Below are 21,672 nucleotides of genomic sequence, written 5' to 3' on the forward strand. Positions count from 1 at the left end.
CCTGTTAGAGTAAAGGAGAAAGCTCACAGACGGGTCAAGTCAGAGGGGGAGTCGTCTGATGAGAAAGACGCACTTGCTGGCCCCAGTGGGTCAGAAGAAGAACCCCAGTTTGTGCCCAGGCGGTCTTCTCGGGCAACAAAGGGAATTCCACCTGAGAGGTTCCGAGTCACAAATGCGTGGGTTGGTCTCGCACAGTGCGAACCAGAGATTTGTGAGGAGACTCAACAGGCAGGTGGGAAGGTGTGGGACACACAGAGGTCTGTAAAGGTGTGTTCACAAGTCCTCTCAGAATGTGATACGAGAGGGGGTATGGAGAGAGTCAGAACTTACAGGATTAAGAAGTTCTGAGTGACGTCTCACATTCTTGGAGGCGTGTTTAGAACACTGGGAGTGTCTGTCTACGCTGACACACAGTGTGAGCTGAGTTCGCTCAAGGAACGCACCGAGAATGAGCGCGCTGTCGCCGGGAGATTTATGATCTGTTGATTTGTACGAGATTAAAGCTCTTTGTAAGATAAGGAAGAAACTGAGCGTCGACCTGATTTATTACTGCACGCAAGGCAATCATCGGCTCTGCTTCTGTCGCTGTGCTAAGCTCTGCTAATTGCAGCTGGGGGCCCGGAGGGAGCAGAGACACGCAGGGAAACGTGTGGGCTCCATGGGCAAGCGAAGCTGTCAGTCAATTTCACCAAAGATACCTCATGCAACCTCTCACTCACCGCAATTGCCTTGACGGCCATCTTTTTGGAGTACCTCAACCCGTCCTTTTCTCTCGCGCGGGCCTCCGAGCAAGTGGCCAGCACGCAGCAGAGCAACATCTCATCCTTCTCCAGTTGCTGAAATGGCAAGAGTCAGGCTGTCAGTTCATGGCAGGAGGGCTTCTCTGCATCTGAGACCGCCAAAATGGGGGTATAAACAGCACTGGTGGATGGGGGCTGGGGTGGGGGGTGAGGGATTTCGTATGTACTGTGCTGTTTTCTCAAATACTAACCACAGGCGATGCCAAGACCCTGCCAGTCTCTGAACCATCTGCAACAAGAGAAGAAGGAAAGGACATGGGGGCAGGTTAGTTCATTTCTACTTATTTTCCACAGTTGAGTATTAGAGCATTAAGGCCACCCCTCCTTACGCTCCAAAATGAAAAGGAAGCATTTGCTCACGTGGGCCCACAGCAACCCTGGACTTCTTGGGGACTTTGCGGGTCCCCTTCTTCTTGCGGGCTGCCATGTCCCTCAGTCGCCTGAACCTAGAAGAGAAGGAGAGGGGCAGACCTTGTTGTTGTTGTTGTTGTTGTTGTTGTTGTTGTTGTTGTTGTTGTTGTTGTTGTTGTTGTTGTTGATGATGTTGTTATACCGCCCTATACCCACAGGTCTCAGTTACAATCAGTGCTTTTTTTGGTGAATCTTTGCACTTTTGTCCATTTACTGTACTGCATTTATTTTCCCCGATTTGAACTATAAAATGGTGATTTTCTTGAGTCAAAATGAGAGTACCCCAAACATTTTTTTAATAGAAAAAAGCACTGGTTACAACATAAAAATCGCAATATAAAAAAACAAAATGCATAATAAAGGCGAAAAACAACCCAGTAAACCCCCCTCCCCAACACATTTCAAAACCTGAGACAGAAGCCTACAACCAAAATGTGGTGTGTGTGTGTGTAAGAGAAGACAGGGAGTCTTTGCAGCATAGCCATAATACAAATACGGGTGGCCTAACAGTTGCAGGCAGACCCATATCATTTCACACACTACTTCGGCTGCGGGACATCGTATCAACAAGGAAAGGAGCATTTGGTGTTGTTGCATCTCCTCGGGTGTTTGTTGATTTGTCGCCACAAGGGGTTGTAGTTGTGGAGGTATAGTTTGATGAGGTTTCTGGTTATTTGTACCCTAGGTGCCCACTCACACACAAAAACAAATCTCCCTGCAGCCAACCAAAGACCACCAACCACACCCTAGGTCACCCCCCAACCTCTCTCACCACCAAGGAAATGCAACAAGGGAATAGTAAGTGAACCCACACAAGTGATGCTGACACAAAACCCCACACATACAGGGGAAACTCGGGAAATTAGAATATCGTGGAAAAGTTCATTTATTTCAGTAATTCAACTTAAAAGGTGAAACGTCTACTTCTCAGAGGTCAATCTCTATTCTCTATTTGCAATCCTTGTTTTGCTGATTTCATTTCATATTCTAATTTTCTGAGATTGTTAATTTGGGGTTTTCACCTTTTAAGTTGACGTTTCACCTTTTAAGTTGAATTACTGAAATAAATGAACTTTTCCACGATATTCTAATTTTTCGAGTTTCCCCTGTACACTAAGTAGAAGAGAAGCATTGCCACCCGACCCCACCCTCCCCCTCTTTCCCCCTCTGTTCTTCCTAACCCAACACTGCATGCAACACTAATGTCTCACAACAAATGAAACTGATCTGTAGAAAACACAACTTGACAAAAGAGACAAGGCACGTTTTTTTTGTAAACTAAGAAATCTTCAATCATTTGTTTATTTATTTATTTAAAAAAAAACCAAGGAAAGGAGCAGGAAGGAGTTATCCAAGACGATCGTGGCCTTGGAGAGAAAGCAGATGGAGGGAGAGCTTTGAATCAACTAATTTGAGAATGCTGGTGGGAACTTCTTCACATCATGTTTACTCCGTTGCTGAAATTTGCAGGCAGCCGATGCTACAAGGACAAGTAGCCTGCAGGGCTGGGAAGCAGATTACACCAATTGTTGGAGGAGAACAACAGCATCTCTTACTATCACTCAATATAGCAATATAGAGCTTCCAGGAACAGAGGCACTCTACCTCTGAAGCCCACAGCTAGAGGAGAAGCAGCAGGAGTGGGCTACTGCTTGTGAGTTTGGACTAGATGGGCTTTTCTTCTGATCCAGCGAAGCCACTTCCGCCTACAAAGGAGGTGGAGTTGTGGGCGACTGAGGGAATCCCCGGCCGCGTCAGCCCCTGGACAGCCAGTCGCTGGCTCAGGGAGCGTGACCAGCCCTATTTATCGCCGCCTACCTCGTAGCAAATCGTCACAACTTTCTGGGTATTGGCGGTTAGGCACTGGTATTGGTATTGTTCTGTAGATGGAAGAGGGGAGGAAGCGCCATCACCTGCCCCACATATTGAAGGGTAGTCCGATAAAGGATTCCGGGGGGCGTGGCCCTGTCCGAAGCCTATGGAGGTGAGGGCCTAAGGCACGCCCCTGAGCGGTGACCCCCCGGGGGGGGGGGTTCCGAGTTGATGTGCATCAGCAGGACTCCCCCTACTGGTGGTTAACCCTTCCCGGACCTCAAGCGGACGGGCTGAAGCCGGATAGTCGGTTAGGACCAATGCCTAAGCCAATACCACTCATCACCTGTAACCAATAAAGTTGTGGCCATATTTAGCCCATTAACCTGAAATAATTGTGTCATGTGTCTTTATTCCCACTTTGGGGGGGGGGGCGGGAACTCGCCACGCAATAGGGCTCTTTTTGTTTTTTTATGCACCCACAGACCCCAAACGGCTCTCCACAGGAACACAGTGGTGCATCTCATGTATGGGGGGGGGGATTCCAACACTCCCCCCACCCCCACCCCCAGCAAAGGAAAGATAAGGGAAGCATTTCCAGCATTTAAAAGAGCCCTCAGCATAATGCTGTCAGGACAGCAGCCCTGCCTGGAGAGCGAAGGGGGCTGCTAGGAAGGTCGTCAAAGCATCAAGGCATAGATGAGCCAAAGAATGCAATGAAAACTCTCTTAGAGTCAGAGTGACTGACAGGAAGACTGACAGAACCCCTGTCTGTTGCAGTTGATGGCTGAAGAGTTGAGAAACGGAGAAGGGGTAGAGAGAGGGGGGGGTGTATAGTGGCTAGAATTCTGGACTAGGAGGACCTGGGAGATCCGAGCGCAAATCCCCACTCAGTCATGAAGTGCACTGTTTGATGTTGGGTCCAGTCACTCTCATCCTAGCCTGCCTAACAGGTTTGTTGTGAGGGGGGAAATGGGGGGAAAGGCAAGCCATCAATGCCACCTTGAACTGCTTGGATGAAAAGTGGGCTATGAATGTAATAAAAAGCATCCCAAAATAATGATCATGGAAGGTACCCTGGGGATCATCTAGTCCAACCCCCTGCAATGCAGGAATATGCCGCTGTACCTTATGGGAATCGAACCTGCAACCTTCGTGCTATCTGCAGCTCCCTCTAACCAGCTGAGCTGCAATGAGATTTGAGGGAGAATGGGAAGGTGGGGAAAGGGAGGGGGGTGGGAAGAGAAGTTAAGCTGTTCAGGAAGGGGTTAAATTCCATGGGGATGCTGGCCGTGTGGGGGACCCCAAGCCCTTGCCCCAGAAGATTAAAAAAAAGAAGCAGAAGAAATCCTACTTACAGATTCACGATGATGGCCATCTCTTCAGGTGAAATCCCCTCCTGTTTAAACTCAACTGCTTTAAAATGCTCACACAACACTAACTCTGAACCTTGCCTCTAACCCTATTGCTACTCCTCTCTGTCTAAAATATACAGGAAAATATGTGCACAAAATATACAAATGAAAATGAAATGATAAAGTGAAAGCAAAGCAAAGCAAAGTCTACACCTATCTCCCCTGTTGGTCCCTCGCTTGCTTGCTTGCTTCTCCGTCCCAGTTCTGTCTCAGCCAACTCCTCCCAACTATCCCACGACGGGGATGTGTAGCTTCTGTCTTTTCTACAAGCAGCACGAGATGTCACAAAGATGGGCAGGACACTGTTTCCTTGACAACCCATCCAGCTTGACCCTGAAATAATCTCCCCCCTCTTTCGTTGCCATGTTTTCTCCCTAACCTTGGGACACCTGCTGTTTGCAGCTTTACGAATCACTTTTTATCACAAACAGGTTCATACATTTTCTGGCAACGTTTCTCAAGAGAGGCCACCCAAGCAATTCAACACCCACAATTTGCGGACACCGCTATGCCATCATATTGGCATCAGGTGTTTTCCAGGCCAGTGAATGTCAGCAACCCCTTCTTCTAAAGCTGCTTCCCCAGTTTCATCCAAAATAGAAAGAAATGCCATTTGGTAGCCCATTGAGAAGCTTTGGGAAGTAATGAAAAACATTTCTGAAAGTTATTTATGGATGCACAAGGTCACCACATCTTTGCTTAAGGTGAATGGAAAGGGACATTTCCCCAGGCGGCACACCACTGTCCCCGAATCTCGTCTGCTGCTTGGTCATTTCAACAGATTGTGTGTCTTAGTAAGATTTTGTACATTTCAGAAAGCTTTCCCTTGCCTACAAATGAAGTGCATGATTTTTCAAAAACTTATTAATGCCCCGTGCTTTTACTTCTGGTGTGGTAAAAAAATTGCAGAATCTGGCTATCATTTAAAGCAGTGTGAGATGCTGGTTTACGTTTCCCCTCACATTTGGTGACTAGGTAGGGATATGCAGTTTTGTGTTTTGTTTTTTGAAGAGTTTCTAAGGAGTCCTGCTGCTTCCGAGTTTTATTTTGGGGGTTGTAGTTGCTTTTGTTTACAAAAAGGTAATCCAGTTGTAACCTTTTTCTAGGTACAATTCTGTACATTCTGGTACTACCTGTTCACTCATGGTCCCTCCAAATCCCTTTGTTTCTTTTAGCAATGTGTCCTTGTGTATCTGCATAAGCTTTTCAAAGCCTGCTACCTTTGCTTACAGAATTTCTCCTTGGTCTGACTCTGTGGAAGGCACCATGCTATTCCCCTTTAAATTAGCCATTTCGACAGAAAACATGAGAACTGGAATTTTGCTCTTGAATGGATTTCTGGATCGCCTGCATGCCAAGCACATACTTCTCCCACTGGGCCAGCACCCTTCCTCAGTGACTGAGCTCTCATTGCACACAGCCATCCAGCAAGCAAAAAAATGGTATTGTTAGAAGGGCAGAGTGGGGAGCAAGAGATTCAGGGGCCGGTTTTAGACCCACAGTGCTCGGGTTTATTCTGCTGCCTGCTTGACATTGTGCCTCCTTTCCTCCTATCTTTTATTCCTATGAAAGTTTCACAATGTCGCTGCTTGGGATTCTGGATAATCTATGGTGTTTTTCTTTTCAGTTTTTTAAATTAATTTTCCAAAAAAAAAATTTAAGACAAACAAACAAACATACATACATCCTAATTGCAATTAAACCAATCTTGATAACATTGTTAAGTGACTTCCTCAAATCCCCCTGGTTGAATTTCATTGTATTTCATTTTAACAGTTTTCCAAAATCAATCTTCTCAAAAAAAAAAAAAAAATTAACTTGATCACTTCACATCTTTCATTCTTTCTAATCTAGCTTGAAACATCTTAATTCCTATCCTTACATATTTAAATCCTAAGCCTATCTCGTATTTGCAAGCTTTTCCAATTAGGTTATCTTGACATATTTAGCTAAATAATCTTTGAATTTTGTCCAATCTTCCTCGTACTCCTCCTCCTTCTGGTCGCGGACTCTTCCCGTCAGGTCGGCTAGCCCCAGAATGTGACTAGATGCTTGTAATGTATGCCAGGCAATCTGGCACAAGTGGGTAGGGTTGCCATCCGCCCAGAATTGCCGGGATTTAGCCGTTGGAAACAAGTGTCCATGCGGGAAACGCTTGAATGTCCAGGAAAATCCAAACGTATAGCAATTCTACACGTGGGGAGTAGGGACGCAACCGCAAATCAGAATAAAGCAAAGGCTGGGAAAGTTCAAACAGAAACCCACACACACACACACAAATACACACTATTCCTCAAGATTTGTGTTTAAGACACAGGATCATAGAATTGTGGAGTTGGAAGGGACACCAAGGTGGGGGTGGCGGGAGCAGGGCTCAGCTCCTCCTGCTCTTAAGTGTGCTCTGCTCAGTTCTGCAGCCTTATCCCTTGGCACCAGGTGCACATATGCTCTCATAACCCCCTCAAGCGAAGCCCAGTTCTTTTTCTTCCTCTGTTCTCCCTCCTACCACTGAGCCCTGGAGACAAAGCTTAATGGGGAGAGGGGAGGGCAGACCTCCCCTCAAGAGTCTATGCAATAATTCGCAGCCAGCTGCTGCTGGGCTGAAACTTGCAAGCTGCAAGCAGTATGAGGAAGGAGAGCAATTGAGAAACACCTTGGGGAAGCAATGTAGCCCTCTTTCTGCACCTGCAAGCCTTGTTGTGAAGAGCGAAGTCAGATTCCATGGTATCTGCACGACCTGATGCCCCATGCAGCACCCCCTCTCCACAGCCTCTCCCTCATGTGTGCTGCGAGGGCCCAAGGCGGCTACATTTGGAAAGTCTGGCTGAGCTTCAGAGCAGTGGAGAAACCAGCAAAGGCAAGTGTAGCTCCCCTCCAAACACCAGAACAATCTCTGCACAACGGATCTTTCATTTTGAAACAACCGTTTCCCAATAAATTAAGAGTGTGTGTGCACCAAGTACAGGAACCCAGGACAGAAAAGCAGAAAGACAAAGTTGCAGAACTTGGGGTCGGGTGGGGAGCCCAACCCAACCCAACCCAGCTGTACCCACTGCCTCAGCTCCCCTCCTGCTGCCCAGCCTGCGCCCCCTCCTCCTCCCTGGTCCCTTTAGGCAGTGCTTAGTGTTTCATGAAGAATGAACACCCTAGAACTCTACTTGGCAGAATGGGGACAGATAGCTGAACTATGAGGACCCATCGGTGTCAGGAAAAAGACTTTTGGAGATAGCAAATTTATTATCTGGACGCCCCGGCTCAGGGAGAGACAAGCTACCGACAGAAGAAGAACAACAACTTGGTGCAGTGGGAGGGAAAATTAATTAACTAATCATGTCTCTGCAACTTCTAAGTTTTAATTGTAATGGACTGAATTCCCCTAGAAAGAGAAAAGGTGTTTTCCATATATTAAAAAAAGAACAATTGGATTGGATTTGTTTACAGGAAACACATGTAACGAGGTTACACAGGAAAATACTTGTCAATAAAAGATTAGGGCAAGAGTTTATTTCATCTGACAAAGTCAAAAAGAGAGGAGTGGTGATATATGCAAAGGAGAAATTTTCACCAAAATTTATCCTCAAAGATGAACAAGGAAGGTATTTGGCAATTGAAATTCAGTTTCAAGGAGAGAAATTTTTGATAGTAGGCGTGTACGCACCAAATGAGGGGAAGTCGGAATTTTTCAAGAAGTTGCATGAGACTCTTATGGATTTTATGGACTACAATATAATCCTGATGGGGGACATGAATGGAGTTGTATCTACTAATATGGACAAGGCGCAAAAACAGGTAGTCACCAAAGATGGTAGACTACCAAAAACCTTCTTCGAAATGACTGACAACATGGACTTGATTGATATTTGGAGAACTAAGAACCCTCTGGAGAGAGAGGGAACATTTTTCTCTGAAGCCAAGATGACATGGACCAGAATTGACCAAATTTGGATTACTAGAGGAATGGCACCAAAGATAAAAAAAGTGGAGATCTGCCCTAAAACTTGCTCTGACCATAATGCTGTAAAGATGGAGATGAAGCAAACAACAACCGGCACCTTCAGATGGAGGATGAATGACACCTTATTTAGAGATGAAGAAGTATACAACAAGGCCCAAAAGACTTTACGAGACTATTTTGAATTAAATTTGCCAACAAATGTGGAAAAAAGAGTAATCTGGGATGCAAGTAAAGCTGTGATGAGAGGGTTTCTGATACAACAGAATGCATTAAAAAAGAGAAGGCAAAATGAGAAAAAAGATAAAATTTTGGAGAAAATTAAAGAAGGTGAGAAAAAATTAAGAGCCAAGCCGAAGTCACAAGAGATTCTTAGAGAAATAAAGATCTATCAAACACAATATATGGAATTGATGAATCAGGAAATAGAATGGAAATTTAAACAAATGAGACAGAAGACATTTGAATCGGCGGACAAATGTGGGAAATTACTGGCTTGGCAACTGAAAAAAAGACAAAAATTAAACACAATTACAAACCTGGAAGTAGAAGGAAAAGACATAAACAATCCAAATGAGATTAGAAACTGTTTCCAGAAGTACTTCAAGCAACTATATGCACAAGGGCCACAGAATGAAAGGGACATTGATGGATTTTTGAAAACAAATGGATTACAAAAAATTTCACAGGAAAGTAAAATACTGTTGAACTGTAAAATAACAGACCAGGAGATAGAAGGTGCCATTTTAAATATGCAATTGGGCAAATCTCCGGGACCGGATGGGTTGACTTCCAGATACTACAGATCTTTGAAGGACTGGTTAATCCAACCCCTGAAGGAAGTCTGCAATGAGATTTTGGAAGGGAAAAGGGCACCAGAATCGTGGAAAGAAGCCTATATTACACTTATACCGAAAACAGAGACTGAAAAGACTCAACTTAAAAACTACCGTCTCATATCCTTATTAAATGTGGATTACAAAATTTTTGCTGATATTTTGGCCAAGAGACTGAAAAGAGTATTGATTGAAGAGATACATAAGGACCAAGCGGGCTTTCTACCGGGAAGACATATATCTGATAACTTGAGGAATGTAATTGACATCTTGGAAAAGTTAGATGTGAACATAAATACTAAAGCTGTTTTGATATTTGTGGATGCGGAGAAAGCCTTTGACAACATTTCTTGGAGTTTTATGAAAAAGAACTTACAGGGTATGGGGGGAGGCCAAGGCTTTGAAAATGGTATAAGTGCAATATACTCTGAACAAAAGGCTAAACTAATTGTAAATAATGTGGTTACGGAACAATTTAAGATAGAAAAAGGGACACGACAAGGGTGCCCAATCTCCCCTTTACTTTTTATATCGGTCCTGGAGGTTTTGCTGAATATGATTAGAAGGGACCGGCTGGTTAAAGGCATACAGGTCGGAGCCAAACAGTATAAATTGAGAGCATTTGCAGATGACCTAGTTTTGACGTTACAGGAGCCAGAATCTAGTACCAAAAGAGTTTTAGAATTAATTCAAGAATTTGGTCAGGTGGCAGGATTTAAACTGAATAAGTCCAAAACTAAGGTTTTAGAGAAAACATTGTTTGAAAAAGAGAAATTTCAGAATGAAACAGGTTTGACTGTGGTGAAGAAAGTGAAATATCTGGGAATTAATATGACAGCTAAAAATGGGAATTTATTTAAAAATAACTATGAGAAATGCTGGTTAGAAGTGAAAAAAGATCTTGAAATATGGTCAAATTTGAAGCTTTCCTTGATGGGTCGAATTGCAGCTATAAAGATGAATGTATTGCCTAAAATGTTGTTTTTGTTTCAAACATTGCAAATTGTGGACAAGATGGATTGTTTTAAGAAGTGGCAGAAAGACATTTCTAAATTTGTCTGGCAGGGCAAGAAGCCCAGGATAAAATATAAGATTTTAACTGATGTAAAATAAAGGGGTGGATTTGCCCTGCCAGACTTCAAACTTTACTATGAATCAGCAGCATTCTGCTGGTTGAAAGACTGGCTGCTTCTTGAAAACACAGACATTTTGGATTTAGAAGGTTTTAACAACGTTTTTGGATGGCATGCATATTTGTGGTATGACAAGGTTAAAGCACATAAAGCATTTAAAAATCATATTGTTAGGAGATCTTTGTATAATGTTTGGATCAGATACAAGGATTTATTGGAAAATAAGACCCCAAGGTGGTTGTCACCAATGGAAGCGAAAGCCCAGAAAAAGCTCAATATGGAGGCCAAATGGCCGAAATATTGGGAAATTTTGGAACAAGAAGGAGACAGACTGAAATTGCAGAGCTTTGAGAAACTAAAAAACAAAGTGCGAGATTGGCTTCATTATTTTCAGATAATGGAGGCTTACAATTTGGACAAGAAAATTGGCTTCCAAGTGGAAAAATCTAAATTAGAAACAGAAGTGCTAGAACCTAAAACTAAGATCATGTCAAAAATGTATAACTTGCTGCTGAAATGGAATACACAGGATGAAACGGTTAAGTCAGCTATGATTAAATGGGCACAAGATGTTGGACATAACATTATGTTTGCTGACTGGGAACAGTTATGGACCACCGGTATGAAATTTACGGCATGTAATGCCCTAAGAGAGAATATTATGAAAATGATATACAGGTGGTACATGACACCAGTCAAGCTTGCAAAAATATATCATTTGCCTGATAATAAATGTTGGAAATGTAAGGAGGTTGAAGGTACATTCTTTCACCTTTGGTGGACGTGCCCAAAGATTAAGGCTTTCTGGGAAATGATTTATAATGAAATGAAAAAGGTATTTAAGTATACCTTCCTGAAGAAACCAGAGGCATAGTCGGCCATTTGGTGCCAAAGAAGGACAGAACTTTTTTTATGTATGCTACAACGGCAGCAAGAATACTTATAGCAAAGCACTGGAAGACGCAAGATCTACCCACTCTGGAAGAATGGCAGATGAAGTTGATTGACTGTATGGGACTGGCAGAAATGACCAGCAGAATCCGCGACCAGGGAGAAGAGTCGGCAGAAAAAGATTGGAAGAAATTTAAGGACTATTTACAGAAATATTGCAAAATTAATGAACTTTGAAAGATGCTGGATTGAATTTATGTGGTCTCTAGCTGTTATGATAAAAAGAACTGGGATAAATATTGTTTAAGTTATAAAATTTAAAAAGTTGATTGGAAAATAAGGTGTTAGTTAAAAGGAATGTTAAGAGATTAGGATTTGCTGGATAATCAATTTGAACTAGAAAACAAGAAGGGGAGGTATGAGGAAGTCAAAGAAACATGTTATTGAAAATTGATATTGAAATTGATTTGTTTTTAATATTTTTTTTCTTTTTATTTTTTGTCTGTATAAAATTGAAAACTCGAATAAATATTTAAAAACAAAACAAAACAGATAGCTGAACTATAGAGAGCAGGCTAAGGCGTACGTGGGCCACAGTGGCTGCCCTGCCCCATCTTGATGAGCATCAAGGCTGGGGGGACAGAGAAAGAGGTCTTGCAATCCCAGGACAGGCCAGGAATCCTTATGCCTAATACCCACCAAGAGTAGCACATGCTCAGCTGCAGCAGAAGGGGAGAGCGTGGACTACTGCACAGGGACTGAGAGCAGCAGTGGTGGTAGTAGGATGGGCAGGGGAATGACTGTCCTCCAACAGGGTCCCTCCCCAAGCACCCTGAACCTGCTGCCAATGCCCTGGAACCATGTGGAAAGCCAAGTGTGCAACCGTGTCAGGAGTCAAGAGGAAAAGGTGGAAAGGGTGAAGCACAGGGAAGGGAGCTGGCACATGGCAAGATGGCACAAGGGGAAGGGCAGGCACCAGAGAACAGAGGCTGGGCCTTGCCTCTTCTCTCCCAACTTTGTCTCCAGTCACGCTTGGCACCTTTCATAGTCATCCGCCCCCAGCAGGAAGCCCAGGAGGAAGCCGATGGCACTCGGCAAAACGTTGGGCAGAGGCCGTAGCAGGAGGCTGGCGAAGAGGGTGGCTGCAGGGAAGCGAAAACATTTGCATGAGAGGAGGCAGGAGCAGGAGGAAGGCCAGCTCCCAGCCAGGACAGGCAGGCCTTACCTAGCATGTTGCCACTGACGTTGTTGCTCTCAGAGTATTTCAGCAGCTCCCGCAGGAAAGCCACCACGAAGCAGAACACGTTCTGGTGCGACCGCGGCAACTGGCAGATCATCTGCAAGACAGGGAGGGGTGGTTTGGAGTTTCAGTGCAGAGCTTTGCTAGAGGAGGGGCATGGATCACTAGCACGGTGTACTTGTTATGTTTGCAGGTTTAGACCTGGCATAAAAAAAGTATGTTTAAAATGGTAACTGGACTAGAACTCTGCTGGGAACTTTGGGGAATAATACAACTGTAGAGTCGGAAGGGACCACGAGGGTTAACTAATCGAACCCCCTGCAATGCCTAAGGTGGGGCTCGAACTCAGGACACTGAGATGAAGAGTCTTATGCTCTACCAACTGAGATATCTTGGGGGAAGGGCCATAGCTCTGCAGTAAACCACCTGCTTTTCATGCAGAAAGTCTCAGGCTCCACCCCCAGCATCTCCCAGGAGGGTAGGGAACATCCCTTGTCTGAAATCCTGGAGAGCCACTGCTTGTCAATTTCGACAATACTGAGCTAGATGGCCCAGTATATGGCCGCTTCCTGGGTTGGAAATTCAAGCGAGGTTCACTGAAACAGGTGGGCTATTGTTACAAGTCCTGGTCAGAAAGCAAAAAGGCAACATGTGCGCACCCCACCCCCCTCCACAACCGAGAGGGATGGTTATCAAAGGAGACATCAGCAACCTCTGCAGTTAACAAGGCTTCCCAGACCAGACTAGCCCTCCTGCCAGTGTCCTGGTTTACTGGCTTTCAGGGATGTTGTAGTGGATTTCCTGTTACTCGCGGCAACATTTGGACTAGATGACTTTGGAAATCCCTTCTGATTCTATGCTTCTGTACACACCACAGACCAGCCAGGAAGAGATGGGGCTCTGGGGCCGACCTGGCGACAGAGGTGGCTGTCATGTGAGCACTCAAGGCAGCGCTGATACAGTTCATAGCAAAGGACTGGTTCTGGCACTGCCTCCAGGAAGATGAGCAGAGCTTCGGCCACTGAGTGGTCATTGCCAGCTATTGACAGCCTGGCAAGGGAAGTGTTCTGTCCTGTTACCTGCAGCCTGCCTCCTTCCCAGGCTGGTCCAAAGCAAGAAGCTTGGTCCTTATACATCTGGGCCCAGCTTGCAAGTTCCCCCTTTTGGCGCAAGGTGGACCTTGAACCCGCAGCCCTGAGATTAAGAGTGTCATGCTCTACCAGCTGAGCCATCCCACTGTAATTATCCCACACCTCCCCTTTTGACGAAGCTGCCTGCAAAGCTGATCTGCCGAGGAAATGTCCTTCTGCAGGCATGGTTTCAATCCAAACAACAAATACTAGTGGTCAACTCCAAAAGTGCGGTCAACAAACCCTGCTTGCCAAAGAACAATTGAACGCACCCTTGAAGCTCCTTTGCAGCCATGTCTTTACCTGTCTCCACACCTGACACCACGTATGATGCTAGATGTGGGGCCTGCGGGCCTGTCAAGGTTCCCCACCTCTGCTCTATCTAGCCAGGCTGATGTTTTCAAATGGGGGTTAAAGCTGTTAAGCTGTTTGGATGCATGACTGGACTTGACTGTGGGCATTTCATTTTGCTGTGTCTCAGAGCCTTAAGGATGGGCTGGCCTAGGAACCTAAGCCACCTGGTATATAAAAGTGAGGTCCACTCCAGCCAAGAGTGAAAGAATACCACCAAGCAGCCCTGCTCCCCAACAATGCCCCCCAAAGAGGATACGGATCGTCTGGGGAATGCTGGTGTCCAGGCACTCAGTTATCTCCTGCAGCTCGTCCTGCGTGCCCGGGGTCTGGAAGAGGTCCTCCTGAAGCAGAGTATCACCCATGCGTTCGGAAGGGATGAGGTACATCCTGGATAGCATGAAGAACAATCCAGCCCTGGGGTGCATAATGTGAGGTCGAGGAATGCCACAATGGAGAGAAGCCCATTACCAAGAGAGTTGGCACAAGGGCTGAGAATTGTATCCCGCCTGCTTTCCACAGTAGCATTCCTACTACCCTTCTCCTGATTTGGGGCAATGGGAGAGTGAAATCATTCCCCGCTTCTTCTAGTGGCGAGTCTCAGAGAGCCGCTTTGCTAGGGATAGACAGACAATGGTTGGGAACACTTGGGTTCTTCTGAGCTGCTCTAAGGAATAGTATATGCTGGATGTCCCACCCGCTGCCGCTCCACCAAGGTGCCACTATACTCACAGCAGGAGCTTGTAAGAGTGAGTCGGTAGCTAAGATATAAATCAATTGGGACGTTTGGAACCTGCACACCCCAAAACTGGTACTGGATTCCAGCCCACACCCATCCTTTCAATGGTACAGTCCCCCTCAGCTCACCTGGTGGCAGGCATTCTTGAAGAGGTGGTCCACCAAAAGCCAGATTTCCTTGGCCGCTCAGTGGAGTCATCACCATCCTGGGGTACGATATCCAGAAACTGCTTCTCCTGGAGTTCCAATGACAAGCGGGACTGGCATGAGAGCGTGACAGAATGTGTGCCTGTATGCATTCTTTCCTTGCTCCAGCTGGGTGGACAAGTCTTGCCCTCTGAGGCCACAACTAGGGCTGGGCGATAGCTGGCTTTCAACACGGTGATATATCACTAGCTAAACATTGCAATACACTAATATATCACGATGTCTGAAATAAGATGGAGCTATGTAGAGGCATTGGCTGGCTTCACGGTTTTCCCCGCATTGTGATTTTTGCTGCCCCCTGCAGGAGGGCAGGGAAAAGCTGAACCGGCAGAGTCCACAGGGGCTGCAGGAATCTCGAGAAGCATTGTCTGGCTTCACAGTTTTCCCCCACATTGTGTTTTTTGCATAGTACACACACACATCATGATTCGCAATATATTGCCAGGTCAGAAATTATGAAACCAGTCTCACTATCTAGACTTCAAGCTGATTTGAAAATATATCTATATTGACATATCACCCGGCCCTAGCCACAGCAAGCATCTCAAGTGGGGAAACTAAAAACAAATTGCTTGCACCCCAAATCCAAGCTCCCCCTCCCCCTATTAATATGCAGCTAGCAATCCTCCCACTCCGGATGTGCAGTTCACCCAAAAGCTTACTGAATATGCAGCTGTGGACATGAGGTTTTGAGGCAAGGAAGAAGGGCTACCCCTATGCTATCCATATAATCAGTTATCAGTAATCAATATATTCATATATGCTCACACATAATCAGGGCTTACAGTATTTTATAATCCATTTTGAATCAAAGGGAAGCTGTGCCTTAGCTAATTGCATACTGCTTGAAACAGCAAAATTAGGAGCCGACCTTTCCCCTACAAACATCCATGTACCCTGGACAAGGGGAAGACGTGAATCAGAGATTCTGGTACAAAATCCCCTCAGATACAGGCTAAATTAATCCACAGAACAGGAAGAGCAAAACCACAAAATCTCCAAGCTCCCTGTCCTGTCATAACTAGGGGAGAGGTTAGACAGAGCGTCACTGCAAGCATCGGAAAGCAGAACTAGAACTCCGTGCTTGACCAGTGCTTGACCAGGAGCTGGTAGCATGGCAAGAAGCTTGCTAATTGGCTAATTTTCACTGGGAATATCGTGACTGCCTCATGGTTGTCTCATGATCTATGATTTGCTGTGATCTGCTCAGGTATAAAGACCTCTGGATTTCTGTCAATCGGGGTCCTAGTTCCTTTTGGAAGAGATTCCAAACTGGGTCCTTATTGCCTGGCAATAAACTTCACCTTCTTATTCTCCATTGCTGAGTCTGCCTGATCCTTATTTAACACCAAGCGAGTACCTGCTTATGTTCACGTGCTTCAGTTTGGCTAACATTTTATTTAAATTGTTGGAACCTGCCCTGGGACCTTAGGGTGAAGGGCAGGAAATAAGTAACAAAAACAGCAACAGAACATGGATGGGCCTTCATAGGTGGATGGGCTGCAGCCCCAGCCAGCATGATGAGATGATGGGGTCACATGTTCACCACCCCTTGTCTAGAGCACGCTGCAGAGGCAGTGGTAGAAACTGAGCAACACCTGGAGCCCCAGCCCACGACTTTGCATGGGCAATGCAGCACACAGCAGCTGGTGAACAATGCCTCCGGCCTCCTTCCCATCTTCCTCTCCAGAAATGTTCAGGGTGGTTAGTTCTATCTCAAGCTACCACATTCAAGAGAAAGAGAAAGAGAGGAGGGGGAGCAAGAGAGCTTTAGGAGCACAGCAATGGCAAGCAGCCCATCACTAAAAGGAGTTGGCAAGGATGGAGAATTTGATCCCCTCATCCCCAGGGCAGCTGTTGATTAGGACCCAGTTCATCCCCCCTCCCCCGCCGCCAATACTCCCCGCCCCTGTCTTGAGAGAGAGAGAGTGAGTGAGTATTGGTGTGGGGAATGACACGTACTGTATCAGAGTCTTAGTGCAAGAGTAGCTGGTGCATGCTAAAGAACACAGGAGCCTAGCTGGGTTACATCAGCATTTTGTTCCCACAATGGCCAACCACATGCCCTTGGGAGTCCATAGGGACACGGGGACAAGAGCACTCTGTCCATCATGTTCCCCAGAAACTGGTAATCAAAAGCATGTGGTTTATGATAATAGTGGCAAGAAATAGCCACTGATAAACATATCCTCCATGGTTCTAAATGTCTACAGCTGTCCAAATTGACAGTCACCACTGTCTCCTTGTGGCTAGGATAATACACCCAAGTATATCTGATTTCGAGAGGAGTGACATTTCCCTGAGCCACCCCAAAGCAGCCACTACCGCTTCCCAAATGCCAGTGCTCAGGTGGTAAGAGTAAGCCAGAGTGGCATAGCCTGTGCAGCAGTTGCTGAGCACAGAGACAAGGAGAAAACTGGCTCTTGGGGCCAGAGGGGGCTGGTGCCTGCATCATGGGACTGGGCTTTCCGCCTCCCGTGCTGCCAATCACAAGCGGACCCAGAGTCAAGCAGTGCAAAATCAGTGACAAGCAGTGATGGCAAATTCTGGTTTCGTCTCCGTTCTCCTCTGCCGAGTTCTACAAGGGCCACGTTGAGACTAGGGAAGAGACCAAAGCAGAGAGCTAGAGCCACCACCTGGACTGGATTTGAGTCAGAAGGCAGGCAGGTGCGGGTTGCCTGAGAGGAAAGTCAGGTTGGTGGGGTAGTGCCTGGTTTGCCCTAAGGGACCAGCTGCCACTGCATGGAGCAGCTGCTGATCGTTGACAAGGGCAACTCCATTTACGTGCCTTCGAGGCACATGCACACTGCCGCAAAGCTGGAAGGGGCACTTGAAGGGGCAAAAATGTCCCCCCCCAAGAGCACAAAAGCAGCAAAGCGGCATGGAAACAGCATCTCGACTCCCTCCCAGGAGCTTTGGCACCGACCTTTCAGGCCTGTGGAGAGTTGGAGCAAGGAGTTTTGCAGGGAGGCTGGCAAGTGCTGCTGGTTTTCAAAAGGCCTTTCAAAAGGGTTTCCGGAAGTTTAGAGGGTGTTTGCAGGCTTTTCCAATGCTGTCCCCAATATACACAATTTCATTTAAACGCACGGTACCTCGGAACGCAACCCCCGTGTAAACGGGGCGTTGCCTGTACCTGATTTGAGCCCGCTACAAGAACATCTAGAAGATAGCAAACCAACTGTTACCTTTTCTAGGAAGCTGTCTTCTCCCTGAGATCAGAGGAGGAAGGCAAGAGCAAAAGACAACCAAGGGTGTTAATGGCACAGGCCCTGAGAAGAGAAAGAAACAGCCCATTGGCTGAACAGTATCTGGGCAGATGGCAGGGAAATGCACACGGTTCAGTGGCCCTGTGAAAGGGCAGGTGGGAGGACCAGAACCTGGGATGACTCAGTCAAGGCAAACAAAGGGCATGAACAGCACACAGGAAGCGGATGCACAGCTACAGAAGCTGAAGCTGAATGCAGCGAAGGACCCCCAGCCCCCACATTTCTGAGTGGAAGTGAGGCATCTGATCAAGATCTGTATTATGAGGCATCTGATCAAGATCTGTAATTTAAAATGAGCTTAAAAAATATATTTGCAAATGTTTGTATCTCTCATGCCAGGCATAAAGCAGGTGGCTGAATACTCTGGCAGCTGTTTATCTTCCTGTTCAAGGGCCCCACTGATCCATAGCAGTATTTCAGGGTTGTAAAAGGAAATTACAGGCTGGGAGCAAAAGGTCACACTGACCATACAAATTACAGAATACAATCAAGCTGCAAAAAAAACAACAACAAAAAAAACCCCACACAATTAAGAGTTGGTAAATAGTAAGAATTATTATGCCTCCCATTAAACTTGAGCCACATTTTCATAAGGTTAAAAGGGCAAGAGCTTATAGAAACAGCAGCTGGCTAGGGAAAGAGGCTTCTCTCTGAAGCTGCTTTGAAGCTTCAGAGAACTTAGAGAACTTAGAGAACTTAGCTTTTACTAAGTTCCTTTTTACTTTGAAAAGGCCTTTGCTTCTAAAAATCTATATATGTTAATGTATGAAATATATTGGCTTAAATGTAATTATGCAAAGGATTTAGAAAGTAAGAAATGTTAGATTCTTATGTTAGATTCTTATTTCATAGATGGTGTGTGAGAAGGTGAACCCAAGATCTCTTTAAGATAAAAATTAAAAAAACCATGCACCATCTGTTTTAGCCATCTGTTTTGCAGTGAATAGGCCAATAGGGCAAAAGGTGAAATGTTAATTAAGGTGCCTTGTAGAGGCAAATGTAAGATATATGACTACTTATTTGCCATTTATAGATAGAAGGAAATATAGCTCTTTGTCTCCCATAAAAGGCAATAGGAAATGGGTGTATCTTTTATGATTGGTTCTAGCAAACAGCCAATAGGAATTTCAACCAGGCTGATTGGACAGAGGCAGCCAAAGGAGGAGCAAGGGGGCTGGGCTGAGGAAATATAAGTGCTGGCCATCAGGGCTGGAGTGGGCAGAGCTTTGGTAACCATATACCACTGTGTCTCTCATTTATTTGTCTGACAAATAAATTATTTTAATTTCTCTATTGCTGCGTTGAATATTTCATTCCAGCTAAGCGTTAACCACAAGCAGGGTGCTACATTTTATGGTGCCTCTGTGACTCGGATAAGTGGTCTGCTGGAACGCAGCCCCTTCGCCTTAGCGGGCAGGGTACAAGAGGGAGGACCACTAACTGCTTACCCAGCGCGCCCTGGAACATTTTTCCAGGCGAACGCAGAAGTCTCGTCTGTCTGATACCCTGCTCACTCACGGCGACGGACCGGGGACGGGGAACCAGAGAAATAAACAGGGAACCAGCTAAGGGTTAGTGCACAAAGGGATTTGAGGCCCTCCAATTAATTGGGAGGAAGAGAAGTCTTGATCAAACTTCTGCGTCTCAGTAAGGGGGAACTGAGTACGCTAGGTGGTTGGGTACATCAGATGGTGGTCTGGTGGAGGAAAAGGGAAAGGTTGGGAGGTAGAGTGTGGTGAAGTATCCAGCGCATTGTATGTGTGAGAAAGTACAATCTGTAGCTGACCTGAGTGTGGAGTGGGTACTACTTCGGTTCCCAGTAAGGCGACTTCACTGGGCAAGGAACCCCACGAAGCGAGTGTGTGAGTGACTGAGTGGATGCTTCACAGGGCCATACAATGGGAGTTGGGGGTTCAAAGGGGGAAAATACACCTCTTGAATGTATGTTAAATAATTTTAAGAAAGCCTTCTCAGAAGCATATGGAGTCAAAATGACGCCAGAGCGCTTGAGAACGTTATGTGAATTAGACTGGCCAAAACAAAATACTGGATGGCCGCCTCAGAGAAATTTTGATATAAATTTAGCAAGCAAACTTTGGTGTAACATCACCAAAGAAACTGGAGGGTGCCCAGAACAATTTTCATATATAGATTCTTGGCTGAGCACATTAAATAATAATCCTCCATGGATAAGGGAATGCAAAGTCCAACGATGCAAATTATTGGCTGTAAAAGCTGAAGCTAGGAAAGGAATCTTGCCAAATAAACTCAAACCCATTTTTGAGGGACCAGAGGAAGAGGTGCTTCCACCTCCACCCTATGCTCCACGTCGAGGGGAGCCTAATCCAAACACTCCACCAGTTGTAACCCCAAGGCAAGAAAGTGGAACGAATAATGAATCTGTAGTCGCAGAACTTGATTCCTTGATAGATTATGATAAATATCTTCAGGAGGCCTTGGAGTCCTATAATAAAGCCCAAGCAGAAGTGGTTATTCCACCTGTGAGTCCCAGTAGAACTCCATCTACAGTCTCCTTTAGTGGAACAACCAATTGCCCACCCCAAACCCCTGTACATCCAAATCCTAGAGAACTATTACAGAAGTTACAGGGAGACCTTGATCGGTCAGCAAGCAATACAGCCAGGCGTATAAAGCTGCTAAAAGAACGCCTTGGGACAGATACCATCCCCTATGATTTGAGGCCCCTAGAGCAAAGCGAAGAGAAAGGTCACGTAGTAGCCCTTCTTAGAAGAGTATTTGATGCACTTGAGGAGCCTGTGCTGGTTAACGGGCAACCCGGACCACGGCCACCTCGAACTTCGACCCTCCAGTACAGTGGTGCCTCGCAATACGAAATTAATTCGTTCCGCAAGTTTTTTCTTCTTGCGAGTTTTTCGTCTTGCGAAGCACAGTTTCCCATAGGAATGCATTGAAAATCAATTAATGCGTTCCTATGGAGACCGCTTGCCAGGCTGGCGGTGCGGAAAAGGGCTTTTCTCCCCACCGCAAGCCTTCAGGACAGGTACGGGAACAGAGGGGAAGGTGCGCAGCGCTTCTCCTCTGTTCCCGGGGCTTGCGGTGGGAGGAGGGTTTTTCCTCCCCACCGCCAACATTCAGAACAGCATTCTGAATGTTGGCGGTGGGAAGGAAAACCCTCCTCCCACCGCAAGTCTTCAGGACAGCCATCCGAAGGCTGGCGCGGGGAGAAGGTCTCTCCGCCCCACCGCCAGCCTTCGGAGCAGCCTTCCAAAGGCTGGCGGCGGGAGGAGGTCTCTCCGCCCCACCGCCAGCCTTCGGAGGAGGTCCGAGGACAGTGGGGAAGACGCGCTGCGCTTCCCCGCTGTCCTGGAGATTTCCCTATGGGCTTTCGTCTTGCGAAGGAAGCCCATAGGGAAATTCGTTTTGCGAAGCGCCTCCAAAACGGAAAACCCTTTCGTCTAGCGGGTTTTTCGTCTTGCGAGGCGTTCGTCTTGTGGGGCACCACTGTACA

The 21,672-nt window shown here is 46.1% G+C and overlaps 1 protein-coding gene and 1 long non-coding RNA gene across 2 annotated transcripts; one reads left to right on the forward strand and one right to left on the reverse strand.

Annotated features, from left to right (window-relative positions):
- Positions 1-764: 764 nt before the first annotated feature.
- Positions 765-1,250, reverse strand: LOC310753808. Its single transcript, XR_014543465.1, has 3 exons — positions 1,161-1,250; positions 992-1,029; positions 765-836 (listed from the first exon to the last, which is right to left on the reverse strand). It is a non-coding gene; the product is annotated as an uncharacterized lncRNA (long non-coding RNA).
- Positions 1,251-19,737: 18,487 nt separating this feature from the next.
- On the forward strand, positions 19,738-21,401 carry LOC310753842 (uncharacterized protein). The gene is made up of 2 exons (XM_083595202.1): positions 19,738-19,994; positions 20,025-21,401. The coding sequence occupies exon 2, from the start codon at positions 20,081-20,083 to the stop codon at positions 21,113-21,115; it is 1,035 nt and encodes a 344-aa protein (XP_083451328.1). The 5' UTR covers positions 19,738-19,994; positions 20,025-20,080; the 3' UTR covers positions 21,116-21,401.
- The last annotated feature ends 271 nt before the right edge of the window (positions 21,402-21,672 follow it).

Source organism: Podarcis filfolensis, assembly GCF_964270895.1.
Source record: "Podarcis filfolensis genome assembly, chromosome: W".
Taxonomy (NCBI): domain Eukaryota; kingdom Metazoa; phylum Chordata; class Lepidosauria; order Squamata; family Lacertidae; genus Podarcis; species Podarcis filfolensis.

Coding starts and splice junctions, on each gene's coding strand:
- LOC310753842 (XM_083595202.1), top strand. CDS start 20,081: ATGGGAGTTGGGGGTTCAAAGGGGGAAAATACACCTCTTGAATGTATG.